This window comes from Amblyraja radiata, chromosome 26, assembly GCF_010909765.2.
Source record: "Amblyraja radiata isolate CabotCenter1 chromosome 26, sAmbRad1.1.pri, whole genome shotgun sequence".
NCBI lineage: Eukaryota > Metazoa > Chordata > Chondrichthyes > Rajiformes > Rajidae > Amblyraja > Amblyraja radiata.
In genome coordinates, this window is record NC_045981.1 from 9,517,457 (window position 1) to 9,541,869 (window position 24,413).

Genomic DNA, 24,413 nt, shown 5'->3' on the forward strand with positions numbered 1-24,413 from the left:
CGGGAGGCCTGGTCCAACAACGCAACCCGTTCCCCAACGCAATATTGCACCACTAACACGTAGCCCCCACGGGAGGCGTGGTCCCACAAACTCAACCCGTTCCCGAATGTAAGATTCCAGCACTCCCCTGCCTCCCCCAGCACTGGACTTTAAAAAAAATTCCAATTGCACTTCCCCTGCCTGCCGCAGCAGTTACAATTGCAATACCAATTCGCCCTCCCCCTCCTGTTGAAGCACTTGCTGTGATATCCCATTGAGGTGAAAAGTTCAGAGTGTTCCTGTCTTGCAACTTTGTATCGAAGTGTGTTGGAAGCTGGCAGGAAGGATTTTAACAGTAAAATCATGTTAAAGTTGCCTTTTTTTTAAGCTTTAATCATTAATAACTTGTGAAATATAGCATCAAATCTTGTAAACCTGATTACGGTGTGGAGGGCAAAAATGTGTCAGAATATGTAAAAATGTAAGCGCTAGCGCGTAGCATTTTGAGGAAGATACAAAACCTACAACACACATACAAGATGAGCATACAAAGCACAGTACTCACCTCTCTCCTGTGAAAATCATGGGTCTTTCTCTGGTGGAAAAAGATGAGTGAAGTAATTAGTAGGAATCTAACACACAAACATCTTCACACACAGTCCATGCACTCCCTCAATAGCAAGCATGTCCTTCCTCAAATTAGGAGACCAAAACTGCAAACAATACTCCAGGTGTGGTCTCACTAGGGCTCTATACAACTGCAGCAGGACCTCTTTGCTCCAATACCCAACTCCTCTTGTTATGAAGGCCAACATGCCATTTGCTTTCTTCACTGCCTGCTGTACCTGCATGCTTACTTTCATTGACTGATGAACAGGGACCTAGCCTGAAGCATGTTAGTGATGCAGCACAGAAATGGGTCCTTTGGCACAGACCAGCTGGAAATACCCCCAGGAAAGCTGGAAGAGAAGTGGGTGGCCGAACAAAACCGAGCGAGTGATAGCTGGATAGAGGTGGATTTTATTGGCAGATAGGTGTGCACCCATTTCTCCCACTACCCAGCCCCTTTTTCATAAGGGCTAGGAGCAGAATTAGGCCATTCGGCCCATCAAGTCTACTCAGCCATTCAATCATGGCTGATCTATCTCTCCCTCCTAACCCCATTCTGCTGCCTTCTCCCCATAACCCCTGACACCTGGATATTATTTTCCCCTCTCCCCCCCCCCCCACCCCACCCCTCCTGTTTTCTCCACCAATATTCCTCCCTCAGGCTTTACATTTCACTTCATTTCTCTCCTTATCTGACATCCTTTCGTCTCCTTTTCACGTTCAACCTTTGGTCACTCCATCCATCTGCCAACCTAGAACTCCTCCCCCCCTCTCACCTGTACCGACCTATCACTTGTCTGAAGAGGGGTCTCCACCCGAAACGTCGCCCATTCCTTCTCTCCAGAGATGCTGCCTGTTCTGCAGAGTTACTCCAGCATTTTGTCTATCACTTGCCAGGCTTTGTCCTGGCCCCACATGTTTTCCAGCTTTCTTCCCCCTACTATAATCAGGCTGTATCTGGGTCTAGGCCAGCAAATCCATCTGTCCACTCCCTCCACTGATGCCGCCTGACCCACTGAGTTACTCCAGCACTTTGTGTTGTACCTTTGCTCTGCCTACTCTGCCACCTGCTGGTGTCCTAGAGTGATACAGCGTGGAAACAGGCCCTTTGGCCCAGCTTGCCCACACCAACCAACATGTCCCATCTACACTACTCCCACCTGTCTGTGTTTGGCCCATATCGCTGTAAACCTGCCCTATCCATGTACCTGTCTAGTTGTTTCTTCAACATTGCGATAGTCCCTGCATCAACTACCTCCTCCGGCAGCTCGTTCCAGCCTTTGCGTGAAAAAGTTATCCCTCAGTTCCTGTCAAACCTTTCCCCCTTCATCTTAAACCTATGTCCTCTGGTTCTCGATTCCTCCCACTCTGGGAGTCTACCCGATCTATTCTTCTCATGATTTTGTACACCTTTGTACGATTACCCCTCATCCACTAGCGCTCCAGGGTATAGAGTCAAAAGATCACGTGATAGGGGGAATATTAAGGCTGATCTATCTCTCCCTCCAAACCTAATCCTCTTGCCTTTTCCCCACAACCCAATGACTCCCAGCCAGCTCAACCTCTCTCTCTACAGCTCAGACCCTCGAGCCCGGACAATATCCTTGTAACTCGTCTCTGCATCCTTTCCAAATTAACAACATCTTTCCTATAACACAGTGCCTGGAAGTGAACACAGTGGGATGAAGGGCAATCGTGGAAGGTGTTTACCACAAGAGCATGCTACAACTACCCCTCCACACATCACCTTAGCAACCGCTTCCAATGGCTTCAGGCCTAATGACCAGGCTTTGACTTGCCATCAAATCCCAGGTTTCACATCTTGTGCGCTCTACGCTAATCTGAGGGGTAACTTTTTCACGCAAAGACTGGTGGGTGTATGAAACAGAGAAAGAAACAATGAAATAGAAAAATAGGTGCAGGAGTAGGCCCTTCGGCCCTTCGAGCCAGCACCGCCATTCAATTTGATCATGGCTGATCATCGAAAATCAGTACCACGTCCTTGCTTTTTCCCCATTTTCATTGATTCCTTTAGCCCTAACAGCTAAATCTAACTGTCTTGAAAAACATCCAGTGAATTGGCCTCCACTGCTTTCTGTGGCAGAGAATTCCACAGATTCACAATTCTCTGGGCGAACAAATGTTTCCTCATCTCAGTCCTAAATGGCCTACCCCTTATTCTTAAACTGTGACCCCGGTCTGGACTCCCCCAACATCGGGAACATTTTTCCTGCTCTAGCCTGTCCAATCCTTTAAGAATTTTATATGTTTCCATAAGATTTCCTCTCATCCTTTTAAATTCCAGTGAATAGCAAGCTACCGGAGGAGGTGGTTGGGGCTGGGACTATCGTAACGTTGATGAAACAAATAGACAGGTGCATGGATAGGACAGGTTTAGGGGGATATAGGCCAAAAGCAGGTAAGTGCGACTGGTGTAGATGGGACATGTTGGTCGGTGTGGGCAAGTTGGGCCGAAGGGCCTGTTTCCACGCCAACCAGCTGCAGATTCTGGAAGCCTTCCTCTCTTCCAGAGACTTGCTAAATCATTATATATGAAAATCCTCTGCCAGAAACTGGTCATTATTCTTCACGCCTTCCAACTATTTAAATGAGTTACGGCTCGAAGCCAAGTTAATTTCCAGCAACTAACAATTATTTCTAAGCGAGGGGGCGGAGAGTGCGGAGATGGGGCTCCGTGACGGATAGTCCAACCTCTTGTTAACCCTGTGTGCGCAGGACGGAACTGCAGATGCTGGTCTCAACCGAAGATAGACACAAAAAGCCGGAGTAACTCAGCGGGACAGGCAGCATCTCTGGAGGGTAGGAACGGGTGATGTTCTTCAGAATGCTTTCCTTCCAGAGATACTGCCTGTTACTCCAGCTTTGTGTGTCTATCTCTTGGCAGGCTCCCAATCTGCACGATCATACACATATGCATAGAACAATTGCAGCCACATTTTCAAAGTCTTTACGGACAAAGATATGATGTGGGAGCGTGTGGGTCAAAGGGAGGAATCAGAGCAGTTCACGACGGCTTCGAGGGAGAACGCAGTCAGGCAGGGAACTGAAAGCATTAACAGTGGACAGGCTGGGAGGCCCGAGCTGGAGATAGAGTTGGGATGGGGGGGGGGGGGGGGGGGGGGGGGTAGTTTGATGAAAAGTAATCGACCTAAAACGGTCGGGTGATCGGACAGAGTGGATGTGGAGAGGATGTTTCCACTAGTGGGAGAGTCTAGGACCAGAGGTCACAGCTTCAGAATTAAAGGACGTTATTTTAGGAAGGAGATGAGGAGAAATTTCTTTAGAGGGTGGTGAATCTGTGGGATTCATTGCCGCAGAAGGCTGTGGAGGCCAAGTCAGTGGATATTTTTGAGGCAGAGATGGGTAGATTCTTGATTAGTACGGGTGTCAGAGGTTATGGGGAGAAGGCAGGAGAATGGGGTTAGGAGGGAGAGATAGATCAGCCATGATTAAATGGCGGTGTAATACTTGATGGGCCGAATGGCTTAATTCCACTCCTATCACTTATGACCTTATGAAAGGGGTATTTCGATGCAAAGTCACCGACCGGAAACGTTAACTCTGTTTCTCTCTCCACAGGTGCTGACTGACCCGCTGAGTGTTTCCTGCTTCTTCTGCTTCTCCATGGGTCAAATTTCAAACCTTACGTTTATCTTTTGTTTTCCGTGGTCAGCTTCAAGGGGTTCACTTCCAGCTGGGGCAATGGCAACAGCTTGGCCGGACTGAGCCAGCAGACTGGCAAAGCGGGGCGGTCAGGTAGGGCCAGTCCTCTCCGTATCAGAGGTTCACATCGTGCAGAGGGTGGAGGGAGGGAGGGAGAGGTCGCGTTTGTGCCACGGAGGGGAGGAGGGGGGAGGCAGTGATGGGGAGGGAGATAACGTGTCTGATCAATGAACCTTCTGAATGTTATAGTCGGCAGGGCAGTGCTCTGCATATCGCCAACTTGGACAATTTTACATTTTTATCAAGCCAATTAACCTACAAACCTGCACGTCTTTGGAGTGCGGGAGGAAACCGAAGATCTCGGAGAAAACCCACGCAGGTCACGGGGAGAACGTGCAAACTCCATACAGACAGCGCCCGTAGTCGGGATCGAACCCGGGTCTCCGGCGCTGCATTTTTGCTGTAAGGCAGCAACTCTATCGCTGTGTCACCATGACTGCCCAATGGGGGCAGAAAGGGGGGGGGGGGGGAAAGACTGCAATTGAGACCCTGAGATACAAGGAACTGCAGTGCTGAAGTAACTCGGTGGTCAGGCAGCATCTGTGGAGGTAATGGATAGATAGGCACCACGCCTATCACAGGGCTGGAAACTGGAAGTATCCCGAGCTAATTCTGCCACCACTATCATCTATTGCAACAAGTGATGGCTCCCACTGATTGTCGCCGGAAGCTTCAGGATGGACGATGACAGTGATGTCAAGTAACCCTTGCTTTCCCTCTCTCTCCATGCCTTCCCCCTTTCCAGAACTCCGACCAGCCTTACTGTCTCCGACTACATTCTATCTGTTTGCTTTGTTGCGATGTTCTCCCAGTGAACAGCGATCTATTCTACATCTCCCTTGATCTCTATTCTCCTTGGCCTGTTTTCACACCTTACACCTCCTTATCTCTGTGCCGCCTAATAACAGGATGGTTAGAATGGGGTGGAGATGGGGGCAGGGACCGATGGGATAAAGTGGGGGCAAACATTAAAGTACTAAGTTTAGGACTGATTGAAGATGGACAGAGACAGACCACACTAATGGATAGGAAGAGTGTGAATGGAAGGAGAGGCTGAATGAAGAGTCTGCAAAAGAAAAGAAACAAAATGAGGTGTCATTGTTATTATTGGCAGTCTGCTGCTGTGTATACACCCGCGGACAGAACGCTCCAATCCCAGCCAGTGTCTCTGAGCTCTGCGGAGAGCTGAGAATGGGGAGCCGAGGAGAGGGTTTCCCAATCGCTTGGCTCCCCCACCGACCCCCCCCAGAGCCTGGTTGGTCAACCGTCATCTTGTGAAGACAACAAAGGGTTTCATAGAAACTAGGTGCAGGAGTGGACCATTCGGCCCTTCGAGCCAGCACCGTCATTCAATATATCATCCAGAATCAGTACCCCCTTCCTGTTTTCTCCCCATATCCCTTGATACCATAGCCCTAAGAGCAATATCTAACTCTATCTTGAAAACACCCAGTGAATTGGCCTCCACCGCCTTCTGTGGCAGAGAATTCCACAGATTCACAACACTCTGGGTGAAAATCAGTGCCACAGGGCAATGTACACCACAAAATCATTGGGAGGGAACGCAGAATAACTCATTGCACGTTCCAACTAAAACAGTTGTTGTGTTCTTTATTACTGTACCGCTGCTGGCAACCCAAATACCACCGACCTTGGTTGTGTGGCAATTAAATTATATCTATCTATCTATCTACTGTCCGATTCACCTTTACCCCATGGTGGACTTGTCTATGGAACTGATGTGCTGCAATGTGCTACAATTTCGTGCCAGGAGCGAGGCCGGGAGGAGAGGGCAGGGAGCCTGTGTCTGGCCACACCGCGCCCTCAAGCCCGGCTGCGGGAGGTCCCCCCCGTTCAAAGGTGGACGGGCGAGGAGAGGGAACGGGGCCTCCAAGAAAGGCGATGGACGGAGCCTGGGGCTCTCCTGGATCGGGATCTTGATCAGAACGGGTTTCGTTGGTTATGGGGAGAAGGCAGGGAAATGTGACTCGGAGGCAGAGAACTGCCATGATTGAATGGCGGAGTTGACTCGATGGGCCGAATGGCCTGATTCTCTACTCCTATAACTTGTGAATGAGAGCCAGGACTGGATTTTGAAAATGGCTTGGGGCCTCTTACATGCTGGCTCAGCGAACTATTTCTGTACACATTGCCAATCGAGGATATGCTTAGGAATGGGAATACTGGACTGGACTGAATGTCAGAAAATAATTTCACTGTGCGTTTGCGCACGACAATAAAAATACCATTGGACCATTGGAAGTCGACTTGCTGATGGTCAAACATCTGCCCTGCAGTCTCAAAACTGCAAGATATTGGCATCATATCTGAGGACGGATGTGCTGGCTCTGGAGAGGGTCCAGAGGAGGTTTACGAGAATGGTCCCAGGAATGAGTGGGTTAACGTACGATGAGCGTTTGACGGCACAGGACCTGTACTCGCTGGAGTTTAGAAGGATGAGTGGCGGGACCTCATTGAAACTTACCGGATAGTGAAAGGCTTAGGAAGGAACTGCAGATGCTGGTTTGAGCCGAAGAGAGACACAGAAAGCTGGAGTAACTCAGTGGGACAGGCAGCATCTCCGGAGAGAAGGGATGAAAGAAGTCTGAAGAAGGGTCTCGACCCGAAACGTCACCTATTCCTTCTCTCCAGAGATGCTGCCTGTCCCGCTGAGTTACCCCAGCGTTCTGTGTCTATCTAAAGTATTTCACTGTATAATGAGCCAATACCAATGGGAGCAAGAACTTGACAAGAGTGTTTACAGAGGGGGAGAAGGGTTATCACACCAAAGGAGGGGAGCTGATGGAGAGGTGGTGGATGAGAGAGATGTTGCAGCCTCACCTGTTCTACCTTATTCGTGTTGGGATCAGTGGCGCGATTAATCCCGTAGTCCATTGCGTCCAGACAGCCCGGCTGCGGGAAAAGGAAGCAACGTTAATTTGACCCGTAGGAAGGAACTGCAGATGCTGGTTTACACCGAAGATAAGCTCAAAATGCTGGAGTGACTCAGCGGGACAGGCAGCATCTCTGGAGAGAAGGAATGCCTCCAATGCCTCTTACCAATGTCTACAGATGCACCGTAGAAAGCACCCTATCAGGATGCACCTCAAGTTGGTTTGGCCTCTGCTCTGCCGAAGGCCGCAAGAAATCTTCCAATCTATCTCGCTGCACTTTTTTGAATCTGCACTTTTTTTCTGCACCTTATTTCCTTTCTCTTTGCGCTGCCTGTTGCGTTCATGAGCAGTCTCATCATAATCATGTGTGGGTGTTTTTACCTGGGTAGTTTTATATGACAGCTTGGAGCCTGTTAACAATACCAATACTATCCTGTTATTGCGAAGGGTAGTTTGACAATAGATAATAGACAATAGGTGCAGGAGTAGGCCATTTGGCCCTTCGAGCCAGCACCACCATTCAATGTCTGCTGTGCACGGATCAGCTGCTGCCTGCAACAAGGGTCCTGCTTGTCTGTTCGGACATTGCCCTTCAGTCGGGGTAATGCCCGTGTCGGTATTAGGGGCATGGCTAGGGGTTGCCAACTTTCTCACTCCCAAATAAGGGACAAATTCCCGACAGCAATTCGTTGACGTTCAACCGATGATCGGCCAAGAGAAGGAGGGGTGGTGTCGGCGGTAAGCGAAGGTCTGAAGGTCGGACAGCTGGCCGGGCTGCCGACCGATGGGGCCACAGGCGAGGGGCTGCTGCTGCTGCACTCCATGGGCTGCACTACGTCGGGACGGGTGAGGCGGGGCCGGACGCGGCGCTCCGACCCGACAGTCCCTTCGACCCGAGTGGTTGCAGTCAAATACGGGACAAGGGCGATACCGTACGGGACAAACCAATTTAGCCCAATATACGGGATGACCTGGCTAATACGGGACAGTTGGCAACCCTAGTCCTCGAGGAATCGGTACTCACCTCTGGCCTGTGCACCAGCCAATATGCCCTCTCCTGGCAATCCAGAACAAACCTGTCCGCTTTCTTGCGTTCCTTGCCTGCCCTGGGCAAGATGAGAGGAAGCACTGTGTTACTGAGTGACTGCACTGTGCAACCTGGCAGCCTGACTCTGCACCGAGCTACACAAGGCTGCATTATGTGGGGTGGGAGGGAACTGCTTTACTGGGAGGGTGGGCAGTGATGCATTACTGTGGGGTGAACATAGCTGCAATAATGGGGTGCATTCCTGTGGAATGGGCAGGGCTGCATTGCTAGAGGAAGGTTGCACTGTAGGGATGCATTACTGGGGAGGATAGGGAGGAATGCATCACTCGGAGATGGTGGGCAGTGATGCATTAGGCGACTCCGGTTTGTCAAAGCTGCCACAGCCAGACATAAAAACAGTTTTTATCCACGAGTAGCCTGCCTTTGATCTGGTATTTTGCTGGTTCACATGCTTGATCAATGGTGTTTTTATCATTAATGTTTTATTATTATTAATGTTTAGTGTTTTCTGAGTCATTCGTAACTGTCACTGTATGTCATGCTGTTACTTGTGGGCGGAGCACCAAGGCAAATTCCTTGTATGTGAGTACTTGGCCAATAAACTTACTTACTTATTTACTTCCTGGGTGGATGAATGAATATGTCTGCATCACTGGGAGTGAGCAGGAGTACATTACTGGGGAGGATGGGTGACTGGAGAGCCTCACGTCACACCCGTGACCAGGCCGTGAGTGGACCTCTGTATCTCTCCACACAAAGGGCCTGTACTTGGAGGCTCGGGTGCTGAGGATATTCAGGTCAGAGATTGATGGACATTGAGGGAATCAAGTCATGTCGGCCAGTGGTCAGCCATCTTATTATTGAATGAACCAGCAGCACGAGGGGCCGAACAGCCTGCTACTGCTCCTAGTGCAGGGAGCTGGAGTGCAACCAATGGGCTGCCCATGCAGTTGGGGCGGCACGGTGGTGCTGCGGCAGAGTTGCGAGACCCGGGTTCAATCCTGAATACGGGTGCTGTCTGTGCGGAGTTTGCATGTTCTCCCCGTGACTCGCGTGGGTTTTCTCCGAGTGCTCCAGTTTCCTCCCACTCTCCAAAGACGTGCAGGTTTGTAGGTTAATTGGCTTTGGTAAAAATTGTAAATTGTCCCTGGTGTGTGCGGGATAGTGATAGTGTGCGGGGTGATCGCTGGTTGGCGCAGACTCGGTGGGCCGAAGGGCCTGTTAATCTAAAGTCTGCAGTCAGTCAGGTGTCCAGTGCAACGGGACAGTGCAGATTCATGACCTACCTGTACTGTTCCTTGGCTTGCATGATGATAAAATCCCACTTGTGATTGACCTTCTTGTTCAAGAGGTTGTAGTTTTCCTTGAAAAGAAAGAAACAACAAAGAAATGCTAAAACCATGAGTCTTCAATCTCAAGGAACAGTCCACCAGGTGGCGCCAACAGCAGCGGCTGCCTCGCCAACAGTCTGTCTGTCCTTTCTTCTTTTTCGTTATTTTTAGTATGTGTTAACAGTATGTTTTACTAGTCTTTGGTTTGTTTTATGTGTGTGTGTATCTATCTTCGGTTGCAGTTCCTTCCTACACATGTGCAGGGAGCAGCACCTTACAGGTATGTGTGAGACCATCTCTCAAAGTGTCACATGATGGGGATATCGTGGCCACTGCTGGCCAGGGATCCTATAGAGGGGCAAGATAGACGACGCCTGCTAAATGCAATGGGCTGACGTGTAGTACGCAACGCAACGGAACGTGGGCCTTTTTTTCATCCATTTACGTAACCGGACCCGACCCGACCCGACTCGCAGTGTAATCAACGTTGCGGGGGAACAGTTTGTGTTAATGAATTAAAATTCTGAAAATGAGGAGAAGATTTTTACCAAATAACTTTTATTTTTACGAGGATGTTTCCGTAACCGGCTTCCGTCTCCGCACTATTATCCTATGGGATCTCTGGTGGAGAAATGGAAGCCGGTTACGGAAATTGGGCCTTAAATTACCCATGAATCTGCCCATGACCGTACTACGTCTTTTTCGTCGAGTGGACTACCTTGCTTGCTATAGGATCTTTGCTGCTGGCCGCAAGTTTTTTTCTCTAACTGCTACCACCACGCTCACCACCAGCGTTCACAGGCAAATTCTTATGTTGAGCTAAGGGGCGATTCTTGTTCATCTGGAGATGCTGGTGGAAGGTGGGATTTCTAGCACAAGTTCACACGGTCTCAGTGAATGTTGCTTTCACTGTTTTCAGTTATTCAGAAGATGGACACAAAATGCTGGAGTAACTCAGCGGGTCAGGCAGCATTTCTGGAGAAAAGAAATAGGTGACGTTTCGGGTCAAGATCCTTCTTCAGACCGCTATAGGTAGTTATAACTGTCTCCGCTGGTGTGGGTCAGTGGGACATGGGGACTCGGAGATAGTGGACGAGGCTTATAGGATGTCATGTTAACCTGCTCAAGAAACACCCTCTCTTATAGAAACATAGAAAAATAGGTGCAGGAGTAGGCCATACGGCCCTTCGAGCCAACACCGCCATTCAATGTGATCATGGCTGATCATCCAAAATCAGTACCCCGTTCCTGCTTTCTCCCCATATCCCTTGATTCCGTTAGCCCTAAGAGCTAAATCTAACTCTCGATTGAAAACATCCAGTGAATTGGCCTCCGCTGCCTTCTGTGGCAGAGAATTCCACAGATTTACAACTCACTGGGTGAAAAAGATTTTCCCTCATCTCATTAAAGCACATTGATGACCAGAATGGGGAAAGAGGAGTTTGGTGGCAGTTCACAGAAACCGTTCATCTCTCCACTCGCTCACCCACAGTTCTTACCTTCTCGTATTCCTCCATCACACCTTTTTTACGGATATTTTTCTTTGCCAAATAGATAGCTGTTGAACAAAAACAATCGTTGGTCAATGAAGAATTTCAAAGAGAGAGGAGGCCAGTTTCCCCATGTCTCCGTAGCGATCTCTTGTCATTGGGAGTCGATGTCTCTGGGACATCCCGTGGTCTCTTGACATTCTACAGAAACGCAAGTCTTTCTGTCTACTGCACCTATTGTCTATTGTCTATTGCCTTTGCTTGGTCCATATCCCTCCAAACCTGTCCTATCCATGTACCTGTCTAACTGTTTCTTAAACAATGGGATAGTCCCAGCCTCAACCGCCTCCTCTGGCAGCTTGTTCCATACACCCAACACCCTTTCTGTGAAAAAGTTACCCCTCAGATTCCTATTAAATCTTTTCCCCTTCAGCTTGAACCTATGTCCTCTGGTCCTCGATTCCCCTACTCTGGGCTGGAGACTCTACCCGATCTATTCCACTCATGATTTTGTACACCTCTATAAGATCTCCCCTCATCCTCCTGCGCTCCATGGAATCTGTGATGACCATTTGTATACCTTGGGTGCACAGGCAAAGAATCTCGCTGTGCCTTGTGCGCTCAAAGTCCGGCGCCCCATCCAACTCGTGAACCGATGATCGGCCATGAGAAGGAGGAGTGGTGGTGGCGGGGGTAAGTGAAGGCCCAAAGGTCGTACAGCTGGCCGGGCTGCCGACCGACGGGGCCACTGATGAGGTGCTGCTGCTGCACTCCATGGGCTGCACTACGTCGGGGGGGGGGGTGAGTCGGGGCCGGACGCGGCGCTCCGACCCGACAGTCCCCTCGACCCGAGGGGTAGCAGTCAAATACGGGACAAGGCCAGTACCGTACGGGGCAAACCAATTTAGCCCAATATATAAAGGATGTCCCGGCTAATACGGGACAGTTGGCGACCTTATCGATACGGTAAATAGTCAGAACCTTTTCTCAGGTGAAAATTATGCACTCAGGTGGACTAGAGGACGTAGCTTTAAGGTGAGAGGGGCAAAGTTTACAGGATATGTGCGGGGCAGTCTCTTTGAACAGAGAATGATGGCTGCCGTGAACACGCTGCAAGGGGGGGTGGTGGAGGCAGATACAACAGTGGCGTTCAAGGTGCTTTTGCAGAAGCACATGAACGTGCAGGGAATGGTGGGGTCACTTGCAGGAAGAGATGATTAGTTTAAACTGGGCATCATGTTCGGCACAGACGCTATGGGCCGAAGGGCCTGTTCTTGTGCTGTCCTGGCCTATCCCCCATTGTTGTTGGGGAGCTGATGTGAATGGGAAGGAGAAGGGTTTACGGCAGAGATAGATGTATTCTTGATTGGTGCGGGTGTCAGAGGTTATGGGGAGAAGGCAGGAGAATGGGGTTAGGAGGGAGAGATAGATCAGCCATGATTGAATGGCGGAGTAGACTTGATGGGCCGAATGGCCTAGTTCTACTCCCATCACGTATGACCTTCTGAGCTTCAGGTTGGGTTGGGGGTTGAAGCAACTCACCGTAGTCTGTGTCCTCGGCGGGCCATTCCTGACTGGGCCAGAAGTACGGAGTCTGAGAAGGGAGAAGAGATGCCAGGAAATAACACACAGGTGACGGCGAGGTGGGTTAAAGCCCAAACACAACAAGAGATGCTCACGGAGGTGGCCGCTACCTGCACACACCTGAGACAGTCCAGCTACCTGTACCCCCACTCCCCCGCACTGGCTCCCAGTGTCTCTCTTCCACTTGTGTGGTGAGGAAGAGACCATGTTCCACGTGTATACGGAGCGTGAGAGGTGACAACCCATATAACATATAACCATATAACCATTACAACTCGGCGGGCTGAATATCCTGTTTCCGTGCTATATCTTTCAATCAATGTCTCCTGATGAGGCTCGGGGGCAAGTGTTACTATAGTGGCTTTGAGAAATGTCACCCGGTTAAAGGCATTGCACTGATGGTAACCACAGAGATGTGGTCTAAGTGAGTAACCACAGTCGATCTTGCAGTTGGAGCATGGTGCCCTGGAGTTGTCTGAGTGGTGAACATCAGGTTTTGTTGCCAAATTCCTTTCTCTGGGGCTCTGTGACATTTAAACCGGTCGAAACCCCAAAACCCCAATCAGGTTCCACCTGGATTTGGGACTAAGTATTTGGGGGTGGGGGGAAGAACCACATTGGGGTGCAGGAGCAGAGGAACCTGGGGGCGTTCACTGTTGAGAATAAAGATCCTATAGCGGATCAAGATAGACCACTCCTGCTAAATGCGTTGAATGGGCTGCCGTGTAGTACGCAACGGAACGTGCAACGGAACGTAACGTGGGTCTTTTTTTCATCCATTTCAGTAACAGGACCCGACCCGACCCGACCCGACCCACAGTGTAATCAACGTTGTGGGAGAACAGTTTGTGTTAATAAATTAAATTCTGAAAATGAGGAGAAGAATTTTACCACATAACTTTTATTTTACGAGGATGTTTCCGTAACCGGCTTCCGTCTCCGCACTATTATCCTATGGGATCTTTGGTGCGGAGACGGAAGCCGGTTACGGAAATGGGGCCGAAAATGATCCATGAATCTGCCCTTGACCGTACTACGTCTTTTTCGTCGAGTGATCTATCTTGCTCGCGGTAGGATCTTTGGTTGAGAATCTTTAGAAGGCAGCAGAGGGCCGGGTCGATGGGGTGAGAGGGCATGGAGCCATCCACACTCGGACTGGTCCTCAGCAGGTCCCCGCTTCATTCTCACTCACGGGCTTGCTCACCTGGAACCTGTACAGACTGCTGTCCGGCTTCAGGGACAGATTCTTGGGCTCTTGTAATGGGTAGACATAGCCATGCTTCACAAGTAGATTTCCCAGCAAGGTTCCTTCTAACAAAGAACAATTCAAACACACACAACAGTCGGCTTCAGTGGAGACACCCGAGCGGCATTACGATACGATAGAACTTTATTCATCCCAGGAGGGAAACTGAACTACCAACAGTCATGAAACAAGAGGTAAACAAAACATGAAATGAAAGTGTCGATTGGAAAGGATTGGGGACGTGCAAAGATCGTGGGGGGGGGGGGGGGGGGGGGGCGGTTAGTCTACCCCACGACATAGGGTGATCGCTGGACAATAGACAATAGGCGCAGGAGTTGGCTATTCGGCCCTTCGAGCCAGCACCGCCATTCACTGTGATCATGGCTGATCATCCACAATCAGTACCCCGTTCCTGCCTTCTCCCCATATCCCCTGACTCCGCTATCTTTAAGATCTCAATCCAAAGAGTTGGAAGCATCCAGAGAATTGGCTTCCACCTCCTTCTGAGGCAGAGAATTCCACAGATTCACAACTCTCTGGGTGAAAAAGTATTTTCTCATCTCCGTTCTAAATGGCCTACCCCTTATTCTTAAACTGTGTGACCCCTGGTTCTGGACTCCCCCAACATCGGGAACATGTTTCCTGCCTCTAGCGTGACCAATCCTTAAATAATCTTATATGATTCAATGTGATCCCCTCTAATGCTTCTAAATTCCAGTGTATACAAGCCCAGTCGCTCCATTCTATCAACGTATGACAGTCCCGCCATCCCGGGAATTAACCTCGTGAACCTACACTGCACTCCCACAATAGCAAGAATGACGTTCCTCAAATTTGGAGACCAAAACTGTACACAATACTCCAGGTGTGGTCTCACCAGGGCCCTGTACAACTGCAGAAGGACCTCCTTGCTCCTTGGGCCGAAGGGCCTGTTTCCGCGCTATATCTCTATAAATATTAAAACTAAATGTAAAAACAGCCCTGGTGAGGTCAACAGTGTCGCAACACCCAGAGCAATGCCATGGGGCGGGGGGGGGGAAGTAGTCCAGGGTGGGTGTTGGGAGGAGTGACAGAGGGTGGGCGGGGGAGGGAGATGGTGGCGGAGTACGCGCCTGATCTCATACCTTCCTCCGTGACCTGCAGGCGTTGAATCAGCCACTCGAACACGTCGCTCCCTGCAAGGAGAAATCGCAGTCACCTCCTGAGGGCAATCCAACCTCATGAGCCGTACGTCAGATCGAGGTCAAGCTGAACGTCACTGGCTTGCCTGGAGTCTTCCGAGTTGTACAGCATGGAATCAGACCCCTCGGCCCTATCCATCCCTGCTAGCCATGGACCTTCCTAAGCTAGCCCCGAGTAGACAATACACAATACGTGCAGGAGTAGGCCATTTGGCCCTTCGTCTTTTTCGTCGAGTGGACTACCTTGCTCGCTATAGGATCTTTGATGAGGACGTCGCTGTTGAGGGAAGGAACAGAGGACCTGACGTGGGGAGAAGAGCCGTGAAGTGGGGGGGGGTGGGGTGTGGTGGGGGTGGGGGTAGAATAATGGGGTTCCCGACGTGTGGGAGGAGGAAGAACAAAGGGGAATTTGTAACTTTGTAAACGCCCTTTATAGGTGACTGTTTGTATACCTTGGCAACAATTTCACTGAGACTTGTCACATTTGACAATAAAGAATTGTATTCATTCAACTCACACAAGGAAGATCGCCAAGGAGATAAGATCAGGGACTTGTGCGTGTTGGAGTTTGTATGTTGTGTAAGGCCCGTGACTTTAAACCGGGTAACCTAGCAACAGGCCGGGCTAATCCAAGGATGAGGTTGCTCTTGAGCTGATTGTGCTTCATCCTCTGGCCTGAGAGGGGGGGGGGAGGGGCAGGAGGCGTCGAAGTGGCCTGTGTTGTGGGGGGTGGATCGGAGCGGCGGGCACAGCCAGGAACCCTGATAAGAGAGCGGGGTCAAACCTCTCCGACACAAGGCCCTCATGGCTGATCATCCACAATAAGTACCCCGTTCCTGCCTTCTCTCCCATATCCCTTGACTCCGCTATCTTTAAGAGCACTTTAAGAGCCCTTATAGTACCTGCCTCAGCTACTTCCTCTGGCAAATTGTTCCATATACCCAACACCCTCTGTGTGAAACCGGGCGGCACAGTGGCGCAGCGGTAGAGTTGCTCCCTTACACCGCTTGTTGCGCTGCAGACCCGGGTTCGATCCCGACTACGGGTTTAGTTTAGTTTAGTTTATTTATTTGTTCCGAACAAGTAAAGACATAAATAGGAATAAATAACAACACAAAATCGAAATAGTCAAACAATTGGACATTCCAGGCAATATTTGCAAAGCAATGAAAAGCATAAAGCAACATTTAAATGTCCAACACTTTTTCTTTACAAGCTCGAAAAGGAGTGAGAAGAAGAATAACTTATTTAATCTCACCCCTTCACCCTAAACCCTTCTTCCATATTTAATAATTAATTAATTAATAATAATAATACCCCAGACAATTTTTAGAGATGCATACAAACATATATATACATACAACTGATATACACTTACAAGTAATATGTATGAAGTAACCAAAAAACATAAATAAATAATAAATAAAATAATAAATAAACATTAACCCCTATTTGTCAACCATCCCCTTCATCCCTGTACCTTGTGTAAAAAAGTTTTTTGTATGTCATTTTGAACTGGTTCATGTTTGGACATTGCTTTAACTCCACATTCAAACTGTTCCACAATCCTACTCCACAGACCGAAATACAAAAAGTTTTTCTGGTCGTGCGGACTCTTTGTACCTTAAAATTAAATATTCTTCTTAAATTATAACCCCCCACTCGCTCATTGAATAATTTTTGTATATTTCCAGGTAAGTTTTCATTTTTGGCCCTAAACATTATCTGTGCTGTTTTAAATGCCACCAAATCTTCTAATTTTAATAATTTTGACTGTAAGAATAATGGATTAGTGTGACCCAGATACCTGACATTGTGAATAATACGTATTGCTCTTTTTTGCAGAATAGTTAATGAATGTAGCGAACTTTTATAGTTATTGCCCCAGACTTCTGCACAGTAATTTAAATAGGGTAAGATTAGTGAACAGTAGAGAATGCGGAGTGATTTGTGATCCAGAACCTGCTTAACTTTGTGTAATACAGAAATGCTTTTTGACAGTTTGGATTGTACATGTTTAATGTGTGATTTCCAGCTGATTCTATCATCCATTATAACCCCAAGAAATTTATTTTCATGAACTCGTTCAATTTCAACCCCATTTATCTTTATATTTGCTTGTGTATTTGTTCTGCAATTACCAAATCGGTCTGAAGAAGGGTTTCGGCCCGAAACGTTGCCTATTTCCTTCGCTCCATAGATGCTGCTGCACCCGCTGAGTTTCTCCAGCAATTTTGTGTACCTACCAAATAACATTAACGGGTGCTGTCTGTGCGGAGTTTGTACGTCCTCCCCGTGACCTGCGTGGGTTTTCTCCGAGATCTTCGGTTTCCTCCCATACTCCAAAGACGTGCAGGTTTGTAGGTTAAATGGCTTGCTAAATGTCAAAAATGTCCCTAGGTTGTGCAGGATAGTGTTAGTGTGCGGGGATCGCTGGTCGGCGCGGACTCGGTGGGCCGAACTGAACTAAATAGTTGCCTATCAGTTTCCTGCTAAACCTTTCCCCTGTCACCTTAAGCCCTCGCCCACTAGTTCTTTTTTCCCATTTCCTGGGTAAAATGGTGCATTCACCCCATCTATTGCCATCATTATTTTATAGATCACTCTATAGGCTTCTGCATCCCAGCTCTCAAGTCCCAGCCCGCTCAACCTCTCCCTGTTGCTCAGGCCCTCGAGTCCTGGCAACATCTTCCGTAAATCTTCCTTGCACTCTTTCCCAGCTTAACGGAATCTTTCCCGCTGCCTTCTTGAAGCTTTGCAATCCATCTTTGGCTTCACGTGGTCTTACCTGTGATGGCGTGAGGAATGGTGGTGATCATCAGCCTCTGTGTTTGCGTCTTGATCCCGTTCCCAGGGTCTTGCATCTCGATGATCAGCGGCTCGATCTGCGGAGAGGAGGGAGGATCAGAGCACAAGTCGAAGCACAACGCGAATCACAACTGCAGCTGAACGAGACCCGTGATCCAGCCTCAGACACCAGTGATTCACAGGGGGCGGAAATCCCGGGGGGGACGCGTCCCCCCTCTATTTTGAGAGGTGGGGGACATCCCCGCCAAGTTTTTGTAATCCAGATTTTAAAACCCGGTGAAATCTCCGCTTTCCGCGAGACAGTGGGGGTGGGACTGCTGATCGAGGGCGCCGATTGGACAAGATTGGACGTCGGTCAGCAGGCAATGGGGGCGGGACATGATGATTCAGCGAGATCATTGGAGGAGGGAGGAGTGGGGGGGGGGGTGGGACTGCGGATAGAGCGCGGTGATTGGAGGAGGGAGACGTGGCACAGACCTGCGCCTCATCTGCAGCCAGGATCGATCCCGGCTCTCCGGCGCTGTCCCGTCCCCACCCGAGTGCCCCCCCTCCCACGAGTGACCAGAGAGGTTGGGTGTCAGACGGGAGCTGTGCCCCCAGGCCCACAGCCAGTGCAGAGAAGCAGCGCTAAACCCAGCTCAACTCTGCCTGTCCCGCCAGGTTAACCTAGAGCCCTGCCTGGACTTGCGAGAAATATGGCCAGCGCGGAGAAGCAGCGCTAATGTCCCGTCAGTCCAGGCAGGGCTGTAGTTAACCCGACGAGACAGGCAGAGTTGAGCTGCATTTAGCACTGGAATGAGCCTCCGAAGCCTTAACTTGCGTGTGTGTGTTTGTGTGCGTGTGTGCGCGCATACGCCAAAACATTGAGTCTCCCCCGTCCCCTCCATATTTTGATAGTGATTTCCGTGCCTGCCAGTGAACCAGCGCTACTCTCCCGAGATAGACACAATGAGCTGCAGTAACACAGCGGGACAGGCGGTATTTCCTCTTCTCCGTTCTAAATGGCCTACCACTTATTCTTAAACTGTGGCCCCTGGTTCTGGACTCCCTGAACATCGGAACATGTTTCCTGCCTCTAGCGTGTCCAAACCCTTAATAATCTTATATGTTTCAATAAGATCCCCTCTCATTCTTCTAAACGGCCTTGTAGCCAGTCCGGCCACGGGGCACATTCCTACCACAACCAGAGAGCTGTGCTGAACTACTATCTACCTCTTGATGGCCCTCGGGAATATCCTCTACCAGACTTTGCTGGCTTTACCTTGCATCAAACGCCATTCCCTTATCATGTATCTGTACACTGCAAATGGACCGATTGTAATCACGTATTGTCTTGCCACTGACTGGTTAGCCCGCAACAAAAAGCTTCTCACTGTACCTCGGTACACATGACAGCAAACTAAACTGGCCGACCAGCAAAAGCAGACCATGCAGTCTACGGCCGGGATGCAATGAACCGAATAAACTGGCTGCAGGGAGAGAGAGAGAGAGAGAGAGAGAGAGAGAGAGAGAGAGAGAGAGAGGTCAGATCGGTACGATACGATACAATAGAGTTATATTTATCCTATCGAGTGGAAAGGATTGGGGGATGTGCAAAGATTGGGAATGGTGGTGGGTGAAGGGGGGGGGGTGGAGGGTGAGGGTAGTCTGCCTACCCCACGACAGAAGGGGGGAGGAGATGTACAGACACAGGGAAGAAGGATCTCCTGTGGCGTTCTGTGCTGCATCTTTGGTGGAACCAGTTGAATACTGAAGGTGCTCCTCAGGTTGACCAGTGTGTCAAATCAAGTCAAGTTTATTCGTCACGTACACATACGAGATGTGCAGTGAAATGAAAAGTGACAATGCTCGCGGATTGTGCAAAAAAAACTACAAAACAGAATAGAACAGAATCACATATTACATATTTGTGGGAGGGGAAAAAAAGAAAAAAACAGCTATTTTAAAAAGACACCACACAACAGTAAATTGATACATTAAAGTTAGTCCCTGGTGAGATAGGAGTTTACAGTCCTAATGGCCTCTGGGAAGAAACTCCTTCTCGTCCTCTCCGTTTTCACAGCATGGCAACGTTTGCCTGACCGTAGCAGCTGGAACAGTCCGTTGCTGGGGTGGAAGGGGTCTCCCATGATCTTGTTGGCTCTGGAGTTGCACCTTCTGATGTATAGTTCCTGCAGGGGGGGCGAGTGTAGTTCCCATAGTGCGCGTTCGGCCGAACGCACTGCTCTCTGCAGAGCCTTCTTGTCCTGGGCGGAGCAGTTCCCAAACCAAATTGTGATGTTTCCGGACAAGATGCTTTCCACAGCCACTGAGTAGAAGCACTGGAGGATCATGGAGGGAGCGAGCTGTATTGTCCAGGATGCTCCTGCAGCTTGAGGAGCATCCTCCCCGCCAAGGCCCCCCAGACGGAGCCAGTGGTGGTAACACCATCAGCTGGAACAGCACCAGCTTCCCTAGTCATCTAGAGCAAGGGGAAGAAACAGGCCGCTCTTGTCTGGGACCGCTCTCCGTTCCTTCATTACAACACTCTATTTCACCATTTGCTTGTGCAGAACCAGATAATGAATTGAACTTGAACTTGAACTTGAACTTGGTCACAACACAGGCGCTGAGGATTGCAAAACATTCTCAGAAATTACTCTGAATGAGGAACTGACTCATGATTATTATTATTAAGATCATGTGATAGGAGCAGAATTAGGCCATTCGGCCCATCAAGTCTACTCCACCATTCAATCATGGCTGTTCTATCTCTCCCTCCCAACCCAATTCTCCTGCCTTCTCCCCATAACCTCTGACACCCATACTTATCAGGAATCTGGTTATCTCTGCCTTAAAAATATCCACTGACTTGGCCTCCACAGCCTTCAGTGGCAAAGAATTCCAGAGATTTACCACCCTCTGATTAAAGAAATTCCTCCTCATCCTCTTCCTAAAAGAATGTCCTTTAATTCTGAGGCTGTGACCTCTGGTCCTAGACTCTCCCACTAGTGGAGACATCCTCTCCACATCCACTCTATCCAAGCCTGTTATTGTTGTTTGTTTTTATGTGTACATATAGGTGTATATGTGTATGTGTGTTTGTGTGTATATGTGTATATGTGTGTGTGTGTGTGTGTGTGTGTTTATGTGTATGTGTGTATATGTGTATGTGTGTATGCGTGCATATGTGTATGTGTGTACATGTGTATATGTGTATATGTGTATGTGTGTATATGTGTATGTGTGTGTATGTGTGTATGTGTGTATATGTGTATGTTTGTATGTGTGTATATGTGTATGTGTGTATATTGTATGTGTGTATATGTGTATGTGTGTATATGTGTATGTGTGTATATGTGTGTATATGTGTGTATGTGTGTATGTGTGTGTGGGTGGTTATATATACACATACTGAACTTTTTTTTCTCGGACGCCATGGGCATGTTGGGCCGAAGGGCCTGTTTCTGTGCTGTATGACTATGACTGCGTGACTGTATGATGCTAAATGCAATGAGAGACTGGTGAGAAGGTGGGTGGGCAGAGTGACGAGATGAAAAGCTAGGGAGGGGGGCAAAGATGAGGAGATGCTTGTAGTATCCACAAGGCTGTGGAGGCAAAGTCAGTGGAAATGTTTATGGCAGAGATAGATAGATTCTTGATTAATACCGGTGTCAAGGGTGAAGGGGAGGAGGCAGGAGAATGGGGATTGAGAGGGAGAGAAAGATCAGCCATTATTGAATGGCGGAGTAGACTTGATGGGCTGAATGGCCTATTTGTGCTCCTATCTCTTATGAGCTTATCGATGGGGTGCTGTGACCAAACCAAGCTGGAAGATGCCGAAAAAACCCATCCACAGCAGTGAAAGGCTTCTTGGCCACATTGACAGAAGAGGCCAGGATTTCACTGGATAACTCTCAGAGCCAGTACACTCTCAAAGGTAAACACAAAATTCTGGAGTAACTCAACGGGACGGGCAGCATCTCGGGAGGGAAGGAATGGGTGACATTTCGGGTCGAGACCCTTCTTCAGACTTCTCAAGAAGGGTCTCGACCCAAAACATCACCCGTTCCTTCTCTCCAGAGATGCTGCCCGTCTCGTTGAGTTACTCCAGCTTTATGTGTCTATATTCTGGACAAATTCTTGATCAGAACAGATGTCAAGGGGTTATGGAGAGAAGGCAGGAAAATTGGATTATGAGGCAAAAGAATCAGCCATGATTGAATGGCGGAGTAGACTCGATGGGCCGAATGGCCTAATTCTACTCCTATAACTAGTGAACATGTGACGTTTCAGGTCGGGACCCTTCTTCACACTGATGCCGGCTTTATTGTTATTCAGTGACGAGGAAACATCAGCTGAATGCTAAGACGATGGGCTCGATGCAGCGGCAACTCTCTCCGGAGGCCGGCTTCATTACCCAGCTGAGGATCGCCTGGGTGATTTTGAGGATGAGCGTAATTAAAGGCTGCGAGTTCCTGTTTGGCATCTCCGCTCGTCGTTCCCCCATCCGAGGAATAAAATAATTGTCAGGTGGCTGCGATTACAGAGTAAAACAAAGTACTGGGGCCAGAACGCCACCAACCAGCTGAGACGCGGTGAAACTAATTGGACACACAGACCGGTCGCATCATGTAACAAAACGTCAGCCCTCCCCCACTGGGAGTTTGACCTCCTGTTCCAAACTGCTTCCCCACCAGCGACCATGACAATGGCGAACTTCCTGTGGAGGTCTCGGCAGAGGCAGCAAGCCGTGTAGTGTACCAGCAGTTATAGACGGTGCCAAGGCAGTCACGCAGAGATACAGGGACAAGTCCGCTGCCAAGTCCCACTGTGATCAGGGAGGGGGAGGGCGGGATAGATTGGCCTGATCCTAGCCTGGAATTTAGAGTCATATCGAGTGACACAGCGTGGAAACAGGCCCATCGGCCCAACTTGCCCATACTGGCCAACAATGTCCCAGCCACACTAGTCCCACCTGCCTGCGCTTGGTCCATAACCCTCCAAACCTGTCCTATCCATGTGCCTGTTTAAGAAGGAACTGCAGATGCTGGAAAATCGAAGGTAGACAAAAGTGCTGGAGAAACTCAGACTGAAGAAGGGTTTCGGCCCGAAACGCTGCCTATTTCCTTCGCTCCATAGATGCTGCCGCACCCGCTGAGTTTCTCCAGCACTTTTTTTGTCTACTATCCATGTACCTGTCCAACTGTTTCTTAAACGATGGATAGTCCCGGCCTCAACTACCTCTTCCGGCAGCCTGTTCCATACACCCATCACCCTCAGTGTGAAAAAGTTACCCCTCAGATTCCTATTAAATCTTTTCACCTTCACCTTGAACCTATGTCCTCTGGTCCTCGATTCCCGTACTCTGGGTAAAAGACTCCGTGCATCTACCCGATCTATTCCTCTCATGAATTTGTACAGATAGACAGCATAGAAACAGGCCATTCGGCCCACGGAGCCCACGCCGACTATCGGATGGATCGTCCCTTTGCACCAGTTCCATGTTATCCCACTTTCTCATCCACTCCCAACACACGCGGAGGGGGATGGGGGGTGCGATTTACAGAGGCGAATCAAGCTGCAAACTTGCACGTCTTTAGAACGAGGGCACAGGGAGGACGTGCAAACTCCACACGGACAGCGCGACCGAGGTCGGCATCGAACCCGGGTCTCAGGAGGGGGTGGGAGGGGTGGGGTGGAGAAGGTCTGGATAGTGGGAGAAGTGGGAGCAGAATGAGGGACAGCATTGGAAAGGGAAAGGGGGGGAAATGAGGGTGGGTTTGTTACTTAAAATCTGAGAACGTGCACCACACATCTCTGTCCTGCAGTTCCTGAGGTCTTCCGCCGCTGGAAGTATAGGATTTTGGTGTATCTGGTTTATCATCGTTCCTTACAATGCTACGTACGACAGTGATCGCAACTTCTACTGAAGTGTGGATGGCCGTTGGCTCGCTAGGAGCTCATCAGCCCTTTGACAGGTCTTGTTTGTGTTCCTGCTGGGGGTCCACAGCCCTCTCCTCAGCTGGCAAACCAGGTGGGGTTGACGGGTTAGTCGCCGACTATGCAGCAGGTAGTCTTGGAGAGGAGTTTATAGTCAGATCATTGTCAGATATAACCATGTGTGGGAGTGTGGATTTTCTTATCTGCTTCAGCTTCATTTTTTCAGCGTGAATTAATCTTGTATTCTCTGACCCAAATTAAGTTGCAGAAATGCGCAAGTTTGCCCCAGGGATGCTGTGCATCAAACAACTTTGACTGGCTTTGTGCAATGTTGCACTTTGATGACACCAAACGGTTGAAAGGAGGTGATGAAATCTACGGAACCGAGACCCCAGCAGCATGGAACCCGCCTGTAAAAATAAACCTGCTTCGACTCCGGGTACTGGTTGTAAATGATAGGAGGAGGAGGAGGAGGAAGATAGGATGAAGAGGAGGAGTAAGACTGGGATGAGGAAAAACCTTTTCCCACCCAGAGAGTTGTGAATCTGTGGAATTCTCTGCCACAGTAGAGGCCAAT

At 49.3% G+C, this 24,413-nt stretch overlaps 1 protein-coding gene and 1 long non-coding RNA gene across 3 annotated transcripts in view; one reads left to right on the forward strand and one right to left on the reverse strand.

Moving 5' to 3' along the window:
- Positions 1-24,413, reverse strand: part of rgs9 (regulator of G protein signaling 9) — a 48,979-nt gene that overhangs the window by 17,226 nt on the left and 7,340 nt on the right. Inside the window, exons 2-10 of one of the 2 annotated variants that reach the window (XM_033044189.1) lie at positions 17,895-17,991; positions 15,050-15,100; positions 13,884-13,990; positions 12,638-12,689; positions 11,105-11,163; positions 9,561-9,637; positions 8,251-8,332; positions 7,174-7,245; positions 545-574 (exon numbers count right to left, since the gene is read on the reverse strand). In XM_033044189.1, the coding sequence (XP_032900080.1) occupies positions 545-574; positions 7,174-7,245; positions 8,251-8,332; positions 9,561-9,637; positions 11,105-11,163; positions 12,638-12,689; positions 13,884-13,990; positions 15,050-15,100; positions 17,895-17,991 (627 nt within the window). The remainder of the gene's footprint in view (positions 1-544; positions 575-7,173; positions 7,246-8,250; positions 8,333-9,560; positions 9,638-11,104; positions 11,164-12,637; positions 12,690-13,883; positions 13,991-15,049; positions 15,101-17,894; positions 17,992-24,413) is intronic. The other variant, XM_033044188.1, reaches the window with a different exon arrangement.
- Positions 12,705-21,772, forward strand: LOC116987887. The gene is made up of 3 exons (XR_004415820.1): positions 12,705-12,913; positions 13,899-13,904; positions 21,762-21,772. It is a non-coding gene; the product is annotated as an uncharacterized LOC116987887 (long non-coding RNA).